General features: G+C 32.3%; 1 protein-coding gene across 11 annotated transcripts in view; it reads left to right on the forward strand.

Annotated features, from left to right (window-relative positions):
• The window catches only part of LOC108606207 (basement membrane-specific heparan sulfate proteoglycan core protein), an 88,623-nt gene that overhangs the window by 14,279 nt on the left and 60,430 nt on the right, over nt 1-13,914 (forward strand). For all 11 annotated transcript variants that reach the window (XM_017996083.1, XM_017996081.1, XM_017996071.1 and 8 more), the window contains 2 exons: nt 13,314-13,662; nt 13,734-13,908. In XM_017996083.1, coding sequence (XP_017851572.1) covers nt 13,314-13,662; nt 13,734-13,908 — 524 coding nt within the window. The remainder of the gene's footprint in view (nt 1-13,313; nt 13,663-13,733; nt 13,909-13,914) is intronic.

The raw sequence follows: 13,914 nt of genomic DNA on the forward strand, positions 1-13,914 counted from the left end.
CAAACATATTAATTTATTTCTGAGCAAAAAAAAAATAAAATTGGTAAAGGTTCAATCAACTTTTAGTAAAGCGAGAGAATTCAAATAGAGAGCTCATATTTCGAGTACACACACTCGATTGGAAGACTGTTGCCAAGTATAGAATATACGAGCACTTTAACTACCCCCAGCCCTCGCTCCCCCACACTCACTTCATAAAAGCCCTGGGCGTTTTTATTGTCGTCGTCGTCTTGGCCGTTGGTCTATAAGGAAGTTGTGCGAAATGAAAATGAAAATAAATATAAAAATAAAAATAACACACTGCTCAAAGCTATTAAACAATAATAACAACTATGCGTAGACGTGTAGACATAACACTCAGCCAAACGCACACGCACACACACACGCACACACTTGTGTAATTAAGTTTAAAGTTATATATAATGTAATATATATAGAAATATGTTAAAAGTCAACTGGTGTTAGCTTGCGGCCAGTAGCAGTCACAGTTAGAGTCACAGTTGCAGTAGCAGTCGCAGTCGCAGTCGCAGTTACACTCTCCGCCAACAGTTTACGTACTGACCTACAACGTTGACTGGCGGCATCACATCCAAGCCTTAGGCCTGTCGTCTGTGCGTGCCTAATGAGTTGCCGTAATGCTAAACCGTACAACAACAACAACAATAATAATAACAACAATTGCATTTAAATATACACACACTATATGCTGTTATGTATGTGCATTTGTATATATCAACATACTGCTGTTTACGACTGTAACCAGCGACTGCGACGGTTGCAACCGCAGCGCAGACGTTTGGACATTTGTTTGACAAGATACTTGCTCTGCACAGTGTTAATTGACTGGCGAGAAATATTTCTAAGCACCAGAGAGCGAGAGAGCAAGAGTGAGTGAGAGAGAGAGAGAGAGAGAGTCAGAGTCAATGCTTGGCTCTATATAAAGAGTGGCGAGACGGAGACATAACAAGAGCAGCGCTTCAAAATCTAAACAAAAAATAAAACTTTGCATAGTTATTTTTAATAAAAAACTTTAAGCACTAAAATACTATTTAATAAGTTCATTATATAACTAAATACTAAAAGAAATAAAGCTATAATTATAAATACATATGAGAGCTATTACATATATATGTATATATATACATATGAGAACTATTAAAAAAAAATATTTAACAAGAAGTACAAATTAAAATTTAAAAACAAAATAATCTTTAATAAAAAATATGAATTTTTAATACTGATTATTAAAAATAAAACAAAATATATTTATATACAAAATTAAAAAAAAAATAATGTTTATAAATGCAGCAATAACAAATATATTTAATAAATTTGAAAAGCTATAAGACAACTTTCGTTATTCAAAATTATAATTATTTTTAATAAAGAAATATATTTATAAAAAATTTAGCAGCTACTAAATTGCTAAGAATAAAAATAATTTATAAAAAAAATGATCTTATAAATTTAAATTTGAACAGCAAAAAATGTAAACAATTTAATATGAGCCAACATGTAATAAAAAAATAATCAAATAACTTTCTTTATTAAAAATTATATTTATAAATAATATTCGTAAAAAAAATATACTTATAAAAAAAATAAAGATAAATAAAATTTTTATAAATGAAGCATTAATATACAAATAATTTTAATATAAAAAAAGCTTTATAAATTTAAAAAGCTATAAAGTCAAATATTGAAAACAAAACAGACTTATTTGCTATATATGTAAATGCTTTGCATTTGAAATTAGTTGCGTTAGTCAAGCTGCACTGTATAAATAAAGATTGTTGCAAGCTATTCTTGCCACCGCTGTATGTGAGTCACGTGCAGCAAAAAAATGTTGGGTCAGGCGCAAATAAAAAAAATACTAAAAATAAATATGCATAAAATTGTTGTGTGCTGCTTTTATTTTCGGTTTCGTATCTATTTACTGAGATTTGGTTGCACTGTGCGCATGGCAATCCATGTGCATGTGTGCATGTGTGCATGAGTGTGTGTGTGTGTGTAAATTGGTAGCTTTGCACGGGCCTAAAACAAATTGCAAGCAATTAAACACGCTTCATGCAACAAACAGCGAAGAGTGAGAAAGAAAGAGAGAGAGAGAGAGAGAGCGCTCGTGTTGCAGGCCCACCAAGGCTGCCTGGCAAAAGCGTCTGATATTTTGAGTTAAATTTAAATCTATATAATTTAGCTGTTAACATCTTGATGTTGCGACTTTTAGCGGTTTGAGCCGCAGTGTTTTGATTAATGGCTTATCGCGAGGGAGAGAGAGAGATCAACGATCATAGCATGTTGCACATTGCTGCCGGCCAAAGTGGCAAGCTGCAACAAATCGCTGTCGCTGCTGCTGTCGCTGCTGCTGCTGCTGAGGCGCCACAGGCGCGCATGATTTATGCCTGCAAATTGCCACAATAGACTGCAACGACTTCAGCTGTGTGTGTGTGTGTGTGTCTGATATCATCTATGACATCATGCTGCTCACCCCAACCCACTCCCTGCTCTTGCTACAAAAGATCAGTTAGTCAGTCAGTCAGTCAATCAATCAGTCAGTCATGCATTGCAAAAACTCACTAAAAATAAACTTTTGCAGCAGCAGCAGCAGCTGCTGTCATAATTCTTCAGTTGATAACGAAGCTATGCCTAACCTAACCTCAAACTTGTGCCAGACCGACGACACACTTAGATTGCAAAAGTTTCCATTTTTTTTTTAGCTTGACATTTATGATTAAATTATTAGTCACTTTTGACTAACTGCAATGCTTGGTATTTACTATTTTGTCATCTTTGTCAAGCTGCTGAGTGTTGGCACTAAATTTAGCTCAACTTGAGCAAATTTAAATATTGGCAACGCAAACAAGTTGAGCAATTAATAAGCACAAATAAACTGTTTAAATTTATTAGCTACATTTACTTAAGAAAATTCACTTTCAAAGCAATTCTGAACAACCATTTTTATTAATAATTTAATTTAATTTTTAATATTTCTACAAAAACAATTGTAAAAATATTTTTGAAATAGAAAAATAAATAGATATATTTTATTCGAATTATATCTGAAAACTATTTTATATCAAAAAATATTAAAATAAACTTTGCATAGCTTAACAAGCTTTAGATTGAATTCTGAACAATAATTTTAAAATTTTATTTAATATTTTATATCTTGGAAAATATTTACAAAGTCAGAAAAATTGCACAAATATAAGTGTAAAAATATTTTTGAAATAGAAAAATATATAACTATATTTTATTCGAATATATAAAAACTATCTTAGAAAAAATAAACTTTGAGAAGCTTAAGAAGCTTTAGATTGAAATAAAAAAAATATTTAATAACTTAATATTAAAGATTAAATTGAGATTATGCAACTAAATTAAATAATGAAAATATTAAAAGTTCAACAAACGAATAATTTGGCTTGAATATAATATTAAAATAATTAAAATTGAGTTTCAAAAAATTTAAATAAGTTTTAAAAATTGATTATAATTTTAAAATACTTAAAATTGCGTTTCAAAAAATTTGAAAAGCCTTTAAACATTGATTATAATTTTAAAATAAATAAAATTGGGTTTGAAAAAATTTGAATGAGCTTAAAAAATTTAAGATTGAATTGAGATTATAAAATTAAATTATAAAAATTTTAAAAGTTCAACAAATTGAAGATTTGAATATACTATTAAAATAATTAAAATTAAGTTTCGAAAAATTTGAATTTAAAAGCTTTTAGAATAAGCCTAAATATTATTAGATTGAAAATATTAAATTGAAATGAAAAATAGTTCAAGGAATTTCAATACAGAATAATTAAATAAAATTTACAGTTGGCGCTGCTAATAAGCAAAGTGGGTAGGCGGGGGTTGCAACGATCTGGCAACATTGGCTGCATTACATTTGCTTGATTACATTTATTAAGCATATTTAGCTGACATTTAAATGTCAGTTGAGATTTAAAGATGTTGCAGATTCTGTTGGTTGCTGTCGCTGCTGCTGCTGCTGCTGCTGAGGTTGCATTTGCTATCGTTGGCGCTTGTTGCTGTTGTCAGTTGAGTTGCCTGTGGTTACAAGGTCGCTCGTCTGAGGTAGAGGCGGCCGCAGAAAAGGTTAAAAGGTCAGATTTCTAATTGCACAGGCTATAAACTGTAAACCAAAGGATAAATGTATATGCGTGTGTGTGTGTGTGTGTGTGGCCAACAACACGGCAAAAGTCTGTGCACATGCCAGCAAAGCAGCCCTAGAAAATAAACGCGCAGCCCTCAAAAAGTTAACATTGTTGCTCTGGCTCTGGCTCTGCTGCTTGTTTAATTGTTGTTTGGTCAAATGTTAAAATTTTGTTTTGGCCAAAAATTATCTTGGCCAGAGAGTGAAGCGCGCCAGTGAGTGAGCTATGGCTGTATAAATTTATTTTTGTGTGTTTCTAAACCTTTTTGGCAGGTTTCGCTTGCCAACAACTAATTGAGCTCAGATTTCAGAGCAATTCTAGCTTAAAATCGCGCTTTTTGCTTTATTAACACACACACACACACACACATACAGCAGCGCCTTAATTAAGATATGCAATTCAATTATAGGGCTACAAATAAAAGCAAACAATTGCTTAAAGCCTAATCGTTAATTGGCATTGAAACTTATTATCAAACCACTGGCCCCACTGCCTCATGAATGAAGCAAAAAAAAAAAATAATAAAATAAATGGGAACAAATTTCAATAAGCACGCGCTCTTTCAATTCTTATCAAACCAAACAGTTGTTTGCCTTTTTTCTTATTTTTTTTTTTTGTTTTTTGGTCTGCTGCTGTATAAAGTTGCGTAAATGCTTTTTATAGCATTGAATTCACTTCCTCGAACCCCAACCAAAGACATTTCATAATCGCTTAAAATAAATGTTTGTTACATTGCATTTGTTGATACTCAATTTGTTTTCATTAAAACAAATCATAAGCAATAAATAATTTTTGTTTTTCTCAGCATAAATTGTAAGCTCAATGAAAATTTTGATGTTGCAAGTGTTGGTTTTTATTGACCGCATACATTTGGAACAAACTGTTGCTCAAATGAATTAAATTAATTTCGAATCGGCATAAATTAAATTATACATATTACGAAATAATATTATTTAATTTTCAAAATTATAAAAAATAATTTTTAATTTAATTAATAATTGTTAAAAAAATTCAAATATATATAATTCAAATAATACGCTAATTTTTGTTAATTGTTCGCAAATTTTATTGCATACTTATTGTAGGCACAGTGTGACCAAAGCGCTGCAAGCATAACAACAACAAAAAAAGTCAAAATTGTAAAAATAAATGCAAAATGTTTTTGCTGACTCTGAAGTCATTTCTATAAATATGCAACAAACTCAAACATAGGAATGCAACATTTATAGCAAATAATGTAAGCAATGCTGCACACACACACATACACACTTGCAGCTTGTGGCAACAAATTGTTGAGCAGCTGCCATAAAAACAGCAAAACACATGAAAAGTACAAACAACGAACGAAGGCAAATCCAAAAACGTTGGGACATAAAAATCCCGCCAAAAATACGATTATTACAAAATATGTGCAAAGCGAAAAGCAAAACAAAAAAAAACTCAAACACACATTGAACATTAAAAACGCATATAAAAGTTTGCAACAATAAAGTGCTACCAAGAATAAAAAGTATATATAACTATATGTCTGTATAAAGCTGAACATTAACCATATAATTCAACTTAAGAACGTATAACTCGCTTGGAGTTTATCGCATTGCGTGTGTAAACAGTTTTTATATTTTTAATAACTCAAATTAAATGTCTAAAGAAATTATATACAGTAAATGGCTGCACTTAAAGTTGAAGATTTAGTAACTAATAAAATTAAAAGTAGATTAGGCGAGCTTCACTTTGCTTTGAAAATTTCGTAGTTTTTATATATATTTTTTATATCACAACAAGTTTGACTCGCACTTGTATTTTTTTTTTATAATATTATATTATTTTATAAATTTTGTTAATTCTATTTTTTATAGTTATTCTATTTTTCTATAACATTATTTTTTTTAATTTTTTTTTAGTGTAAATCCCATCACTGTAGTTTTATATATTTGGTTTTATTTTAAAACAAGTTTGACTAGAATTTATAATTTTTTTTATAGTAATTCATTTTATTTTCTGCTTAGCATTTACTGTAGTTTTTTTTTTAATTAACTATATTTTTGTTTAAAAAATGTATTTAATATAAATTTATATTTTATTTAATTTTTTTTAGTGTAAATCACATCAGTATAGTTTTAAATATTTGTTTTTTATTTATTTTCGACTAGAATTTATATTTTATTTATATTAATTCTATTTGCAGTTTTATATATTTGTTTTCTATTTTAAAGAAGTTTGTCTAGAATTTATATTTTTCTTACTATAGTAATTCTTTTTTATAACTATTATTTAATATACTTTTAATTTTATTTTATTTTCTGCTTAGCATTTACTGTAGTTTTTTTTTTTTTTTAGTACAAATCACGTTTGCCTAGAATGTTCGATTTTGTTAAAAAAAAACTTGTGCAAACTTTGCGCGTAAAACGCATCAAAGTACATGAACATTAACTTTAATATGCTAACAAAAAAAAATGAAAAAAAAAAAAAAAATGTAGAAGGGGGCAAGTTGGATGTCAAAGTGGCAAAGAGCTTAACGCCAAGCTGCAACTAATTTGTTCATTTTTTTATTATTTGCTATTTTCATTGAACAATTTTTGGACAGCGCCTTGTTAAATTGTAAGCTAATTGAGCACATTAATTACGCACAATTGCTGGGGGGCGGGGTGGGGGAGTGTCATGCCACTTGAACTGCTTGCAGCATGCGGCTAATGCAGACAAATGACAATGGCCAAGCAAAATGTTTGCGCCAGCACCTGCCAGGGAGGGTTGGAGGCTGTGTGGCACGTAGCTACTAAGTGCCACAAATTACGCACGCAAATTGGCTTTGTTGCAAGCTGCGAGAGCGAGAGCGAAAGAGAGAGAGCGATGCATATCAGTCAATAGTTTGTTGCAACGCTGCTGTGGCAAGCAACTGGTCAGGCAAACTCAAGATTGTCCATTAAACGAGCAGCTTAGTTGATCAGACACAGAGCGAGAGCGAGAGAGAGAGAGAGAGAGTAGCTCAAGTTATGTGGCAGCTGACAACATAATATGCGGCACGTTGAGCAGCAGCAGCAGCAGCAGCGAGTGGCAAGTGACAACAGTGTGTGGCAGCCACCACGACGCGGCTGTGGCACGTCAAAACTCAGCCGACAACTTAAAGGCGTTAATGGTCGTTTGTTTTATGAGAAATTGCCAAAACGTGCGCGGCATGCACAAGCAGCAAGTGGCAACAACGTAATGTAGCTTGCCACACTCACCACAAGTTGTTAAAAAAAAAAAAACAAAAACAAAAACAAAAACGAAATCTAAGCAATGACGTCGTCGGACTTTTTGTGTAGCAGCCAAAGCGCCAGGATCAACAGTCGCCGAGCGTGCTGCTGGCAAGCGACGTGCCTCAAGCTTGCCACATGCCACATTTAAATGAGTTGTACACACACACAGAGACACAGACAGACACAGATACACATGCAGAGATTTATCAACAATGACATTGTATGGGCGCAACTTCAATCTCAACTTTGACTTTCATACACTTGCAACTTGCCACACACATGCTGTCCACACACACATTTGTCTCTATGTGCCGCGCAGCGCTATTGTCATATGAAATTTAATTTCCTGCCCCAAGCGCTCATCACGCGTTTAGCCGAGCCCGGCCAACAGGTCAGCGCCTAGACCCTAGAGCCCAGAGTCCAACAATAAATAGACAGTTGAACGTTTTTCTTTGTAATTTGCACTAAATGCTCGTTAGTTAGCCTGTGTGTGTGTGTGTGTGTGTGTGTGTGTGTGCGAGATTGAGAAAGCAATTTAATTGAACAAATTGCAATGGAAATGTGAATTTATCAAATGCATTTCACACGGAAGCTTTCGAGCAAAGGCAGAGCTAAGAATTTATGCACACAACTATTCAATTCAAGCGAAAAGCTATAAAATGGAATTTAAGTTTAACACCAAATATATAAAATAAGCTTAAATTGCTATTTGCTTTCGATTCCGCGTATTTATCACAACTTTGCAATGCAAAATTTATTAAAGATTTCGTACTAAGTTTATATTTAGATTTTTTTTTTCATTTTTTGCTCGTTATCAGTGTAGCAAAAATAAGTTTTATTTGCAACATTCTTAGAAATAATAAGTTGATTAAAATTATTGCAACTTTCTTATAAATAATAATTATTTGTGACGTCAGTATTGAAAAACAAAGATAACTGATTTGCTGCTGAGGGCAAATTAATAAAATTATTAGAGATTTTTCTTTTAAAAATTTAAAAATTAGTGCTTATTTTAAATTTCAAAACAAATTATTTTAACAACTTTAAATGTAATTTTTAGTAAATGTAAAAATAATTTTCATTTAATTTAAAAAATTAAAAATTGACAAATTGACAAATAAAAGCAGCAAAGTCATATAATAATTATTTTTAATGTTATTAAATTTATATAAATCTCGTTTAAACTTCCTGCATTTAATTGTTTCACGCGCCTATTTTTTGTACAACTTTAAATCAGCCAAAGATTGCAAATTTTCTCAATAAGTTGCCAAATGTGAAATTCCAATTAGTTGCCACAGCAGCGTGCCCCAAGCTCGGCTGAGCAGCAAATTGAAACGCTTAAGATGCCTTAAAATTGATAAAGACAGTGGCTCCCAAAATAAAAACAAAAACACACCCACGCATCAAAGCTAAAATTATAAATTATTTGCCATAAATAGCGCAGGAATTTATGTGTCATAAGCTTGAGATAAAATAAAGCAAAAAATGAAACTAATTAAATCAAAGCAATTGCAGCTTACAGTTTAATTAAGCCAAACAAATTATTGCGCTATATAACCATATATATATATATATATATATATATCTAAGCACACAGCTGTGCGCTAAATATTTCCTGCTGTGCCGGCTCAACATCTTTGCAGTTGCATCTTCTTTAGTCTTAAGTCTTTATGATGATTGACACGCTGCACTTAATCGCATAAACTATTTCGTAAGCTAAGCAACGACGACGACGGCGTCAATTGTTTTGCACTTGCTCCACAGACCCAGTGGAAGATTTTATGCACTTGATGCTAAATGCCAAATGCGCCTACGCCCACATAACTATTTATGCCATAACACAAGGCACAGCACAGCATAACGTGGCGTATGCGCAATGTGCGTGTGACTGTGACTTTGAATGTGTGTGCGATGCATGAAACTCAAAGCTGGCATTTAAGTAAAAGGAAGTTAACTTCCTATTCTCATTAAATTTTTATACACATTTTATTTTTGTGTGTGACATTGAAAAATATTTTAGTTGAACACTTACATTTAAATATGCTAGGGCATCATTAACTAAGCGATTGGTAAATCGCTTGATGTTTTTAAATGCTATTTATATCTATTTATTATTATTTAGTAGTAAATTTGTATTACATTTTTGTTTTTAATTGCACAAAATTCAAAAACACTAACTAACTTTTTAGTTAAATAAAAAATTTTTGTAGATTTATTTTGTATTTCCTTTACATATTTTGAATTCACGATTTATTGAAAATTTTTGCTTTTATTTTTTGCATTTTTGTTTTTAATTGCACAAAACTAAAATTAAATACAATAACTAACTTTATAGTTAAATGAAAATTTGTTGTTGATTTTTTTTCCTTACATATTTTTAAATTACGCTTTATTACAAATTTTTGTTTTTATTTTTTTAATTTTTGTTTTTAATTGCACAAAATTATAACAATAACTAACTTTTTAGTTAAATATAAATATGTTGTACATTTTATTTTGTATTTTCTATCCATTTTTGAATTTTCGCTTTATTGCAAATTTTTGTTTTTGTTTTTTGTTTATTAAATGGAAATAAATTAAAATTAAATACAATAAGTTAAATAAAAATTTGTTGTTATTTTTTTTGGTATTTTCTTTACATATTTTGAATTTGCGCTTTATTAAATTAACTTGATAATTATGGCAAATTAAATTGCATTAAATTTTTAAATTGAAATTTTCTCTTATTAATTTGTTTTGATTGTAGCTGCTCTAGTTTTTTGATACCCTTTACTATTGCAGGGGTTTCTGTTTTAATGTTTTGCCAATTACCTTGACGTTGGTTTTAAATCAAATTTTAGTTTCCCCCCTTGCAGCCATAGAGCTGCCGCCCACGCTCCCCTTCACTTATAATTGTAGGCAAACAAACAAAAAGTTATGCTTTGCTAACTTTCACTCCCCTCTCGCAACTGCCGCCCGCTCAGCGCCTTTTTATTGCCTAAATTTTCATGTGTGCGAAAAATTTAAGTGCAAGTTGTTGCTCTCTCTCTCTCTCTCTCTCTCTGTGTGTGTCTTGCTGGCTGGCGCTATCTCGCTCAGACGCGCCTAGGCTGTCTAAATAGTCGCTGCGCTTTAGTCAGTCAATAAGTTTTTTGCGCTTTGAATCGATTTTGGGGGCGTAGGGCTGCGAAATAGATGAAAATAAATTGCCAATGCGCGCAGACATATGTTACAAAATTTATGAGTGTGCATGTGTGTGTGTGTGTGTGTGTGTGTGTGTAATATTTTTCCGATTTTTCTTGCCACAGGAAATGAGCGCAAATCATTGTCTGTGCCTAATTTGCTGAAGTTTTTTTTTGGATTTTCATGCCTTTTGTTTTTAGTTTTTATTTTTGCCGAGGCGAGTTCAATGCACTAAGGCGCAATGGGCGTGGCTTAAGCAGCTATTCGCAGTCGACCTTGAGGACTTGGCAGCTAGCAACAAGTGCATGTTTTTTACTTAGTCACTCTCTCTTTCTCTCTCTTGTTTGTGCCACTCATTATGCATAAATCTGTTGTATATTTGTTTCAAGGACATGCATATGCATGTCGACATCTGTCTTCTTACGTGGCGTATGCTTAATAATAAACATGCAAGCACTAAAATAATAAAGCCAACTAGGTCATCAAGACTCTAATTAGTCAATTGCTTGGCGCTGCTCTCGCTGTTTAGTTTTCTTGCATAAACAACAACACAACAGGAGCAAAATTTTAAAGTTAAACAACACTAAACAGCCCATTGCTGCTCCATTTGAGTTTATTTATTTGCTTTGGCCAGCAATAAGTTATGCAGATTTATTAATTTGTTAGAGCAACACAAATTAGTTTGCAATTTTCATTTTCTTAAGCTCCACAAAGTTAGCTAAACCAATTTTATTGCAATAGCAACAATAATTTGCTAAATATTTAACAATATTTTTTATTTTGAGTTGCATAACAAATATCAAAATATTTATATTTATATTTAAATGTATATTATATATATATTCATTATTATATGTATGCACTTAAACTGGAAATATTTATATAAAAAGCTTAGAATGCTCTTGGCCCAAGGCAAAGTTTAAAGCTGTGCGACACGTGACTTTGCAGTTTAATAAGACAACAACAAATTTGTAACTCAACTAAAATTGGTATCGATGACAAACACACACACACACACATACAAGCACTACACGTAGTCTCCATTTAAGGGCCCAGACAATGTTGCAGACGCTGCGTAGACAGCGTTTAAAAAGTCAACCCACAAAGGCAGACAAACAAGCAAAACAACAACAACAACAACAACAAATAGAGAGTAAAGCATGAGAAACAATTGAGAGACAGTCTAAAGTTGCTGCAACTTTTGTTTAGTTTGATTTCCGCAGAAAATATTTTGTGTGAACATGAAAATGCAACACGCAACCACCCACCCACCCAGCACCACCCAGAACTGCAACTTATCAGTTAACGTTATCGCTTTTATCTATAAGTTAAATGTTCAATGCACATTTGGCCCACATTCCATAATTTCTATAGATAAAAGTTATGGCTTATACATACTCTATGCCCATACACTTTCCCCACCTTTAGATTAGGTCAACTTCCAAGGTGTGCCAGGCAGGCGCAGCTCTCTTAGCCCCACTAAACATATGTTAAAGTAGCGCTTTGATACCCATTTAAGGCCAAATGCTCAATGATATATGTATTTTATTTATGACACTTAGATAAGCGACTAAAGTGGAGACTACTTTGCTTATTATGCGGCCCGCTCATGTCTATTTTTATAAACAATACAATGCTGCACACACAGCACTTATCAATGTTGCTGGCAATATGGCGGCGCCCCAAGAGAAAAACTGACACTTGAAATCAATTTTCAATTGCTGCACATCAAATGCTGAATATAGGTCAATCCTGTAGTCAATCAAAAGCATAAAATGAGCATGATGCTTGAATAATTGTACTATAAATTTCAATTGTACTTTGCATTGTTTTTTTATTTTTAATGTTTGCAAACTCAACGCTGTACAGTTGTGCAAGCATTGTGGTTTATGTACATGCTATGTTGGTGTGTTGAAAAGCTCGCTGCTATGCTGCAACTACTTAGCATGGACACGTTAGCAAGGAACACAACCAATTTGTTGAGCTCACAGCTTTCGGTGAAAATAAATCGATTTTTGGTGTAACAAGCTCTTTAAAATATTTAACAATGCTTGATGATTTAAATCAGGGACTGCAAATAATAATTATGAATTTAAAAAAAATTGAAGCCCAAGAAAGCCTCAGAGGCGGGTGGAAAAAATACACATAATTTTTTATTTTAATTTTTTGTGTTAAAATTATTTTTAATTATTAAGATTGATTTAATTAATAAAATAAATTAATTTAAATAATAAATAAAAATTATTGTTTTTGTTCAATTTTTATAATAAAAATTAAACCATAACTTTTATTTTTAATTTTTATAATAAAAATTGATAATAAAAATTAAATTAAAATATCTTTTTAACCAAAGAATTCAAATCAAATGTCAGACTATATAAAATCTACACATTAATACCTTTCATTTGATATATAATATTTATGTATGTATATATATACTACATAAATCATAAAAACTGAATTTTCTTAAGGTGAAAAGCCAATGAGCAATCAAAAATGTACAGATGTCTATACAAACATGTGTAGATGCATTTTAAATTCAAAATGGATAATGAAATTTGCTGTGATAAACTCTTAAAAATAATTACACAATGATGATTAATAATCGATTATCAAGCTTACTAATTGGGCTGCTAATAGCCAAAGCCAAATTATTTTTGCAGCTCCTTTAAAAATACTAGTTAAATTTCAAACTAATGCTTGCTATACTTATTAATTTACTTTACTATTGTTTACTTTGCAGCAAATCTCAAATGTGGAAGACAATGATAACATGTTCATTGATGGCGAGGGCGCCTATGCCCTCGACGATGATGTCAAAACGCACGCGTATGCGCCACTTATCGATGATGCACCCATGGAGGGCAGTTGGTTCCATCGTGGTGTGCGACGCGTGCGTCGTGAGCTGACGCGTCTCTTTGGCAAAGACAAAGATGCGCATCAACATCATCATCATCGACAGAAGCGTCTCTCGCATGCCGTTTACAAGCGCAAGACGGCACAACCGGCACAAAAGTCGAACAGGAAGCGCGCTTCCGACTATTACGAAGGCGAGGGAGGTTCTGGCACTGAAATTGTCGAGTCTGCGCTATGTATGTTTTGAAAAAAAAAAAAAGCAAACCCAACTCAAACTAACTCTACAACTTTTTTACTACTTTGGCAGATCGCACTCGCTTCACTGTCAATGAGCCATACCGCAATGACTTTGCCGATAAACAAAGCGATCAGTTTCGCACACTAAACGACGATATCCAGACGGGTCTGCGTAACCTCTTGCGCGATAATTACGACAACGATGATTCGGACAATGAGCTGCATAGCACGCTGCTTCAAGTCGGGTAAGC

This window comes from Drosophila busckii, chromosome X, assembly GCF_011750605.1.
Source record: "Drosophila busckii strain San Diego stock center, stock number 13000-0081.31 chromosome X, ASM1175060v1, whole genome shotgun sequence".
Lineage (NCBI taxonomy): Eukaryota > Metazoa > Arthropoda > Insecta > Diptera > Drosophilidae > Drosophila > Drosophila busckii.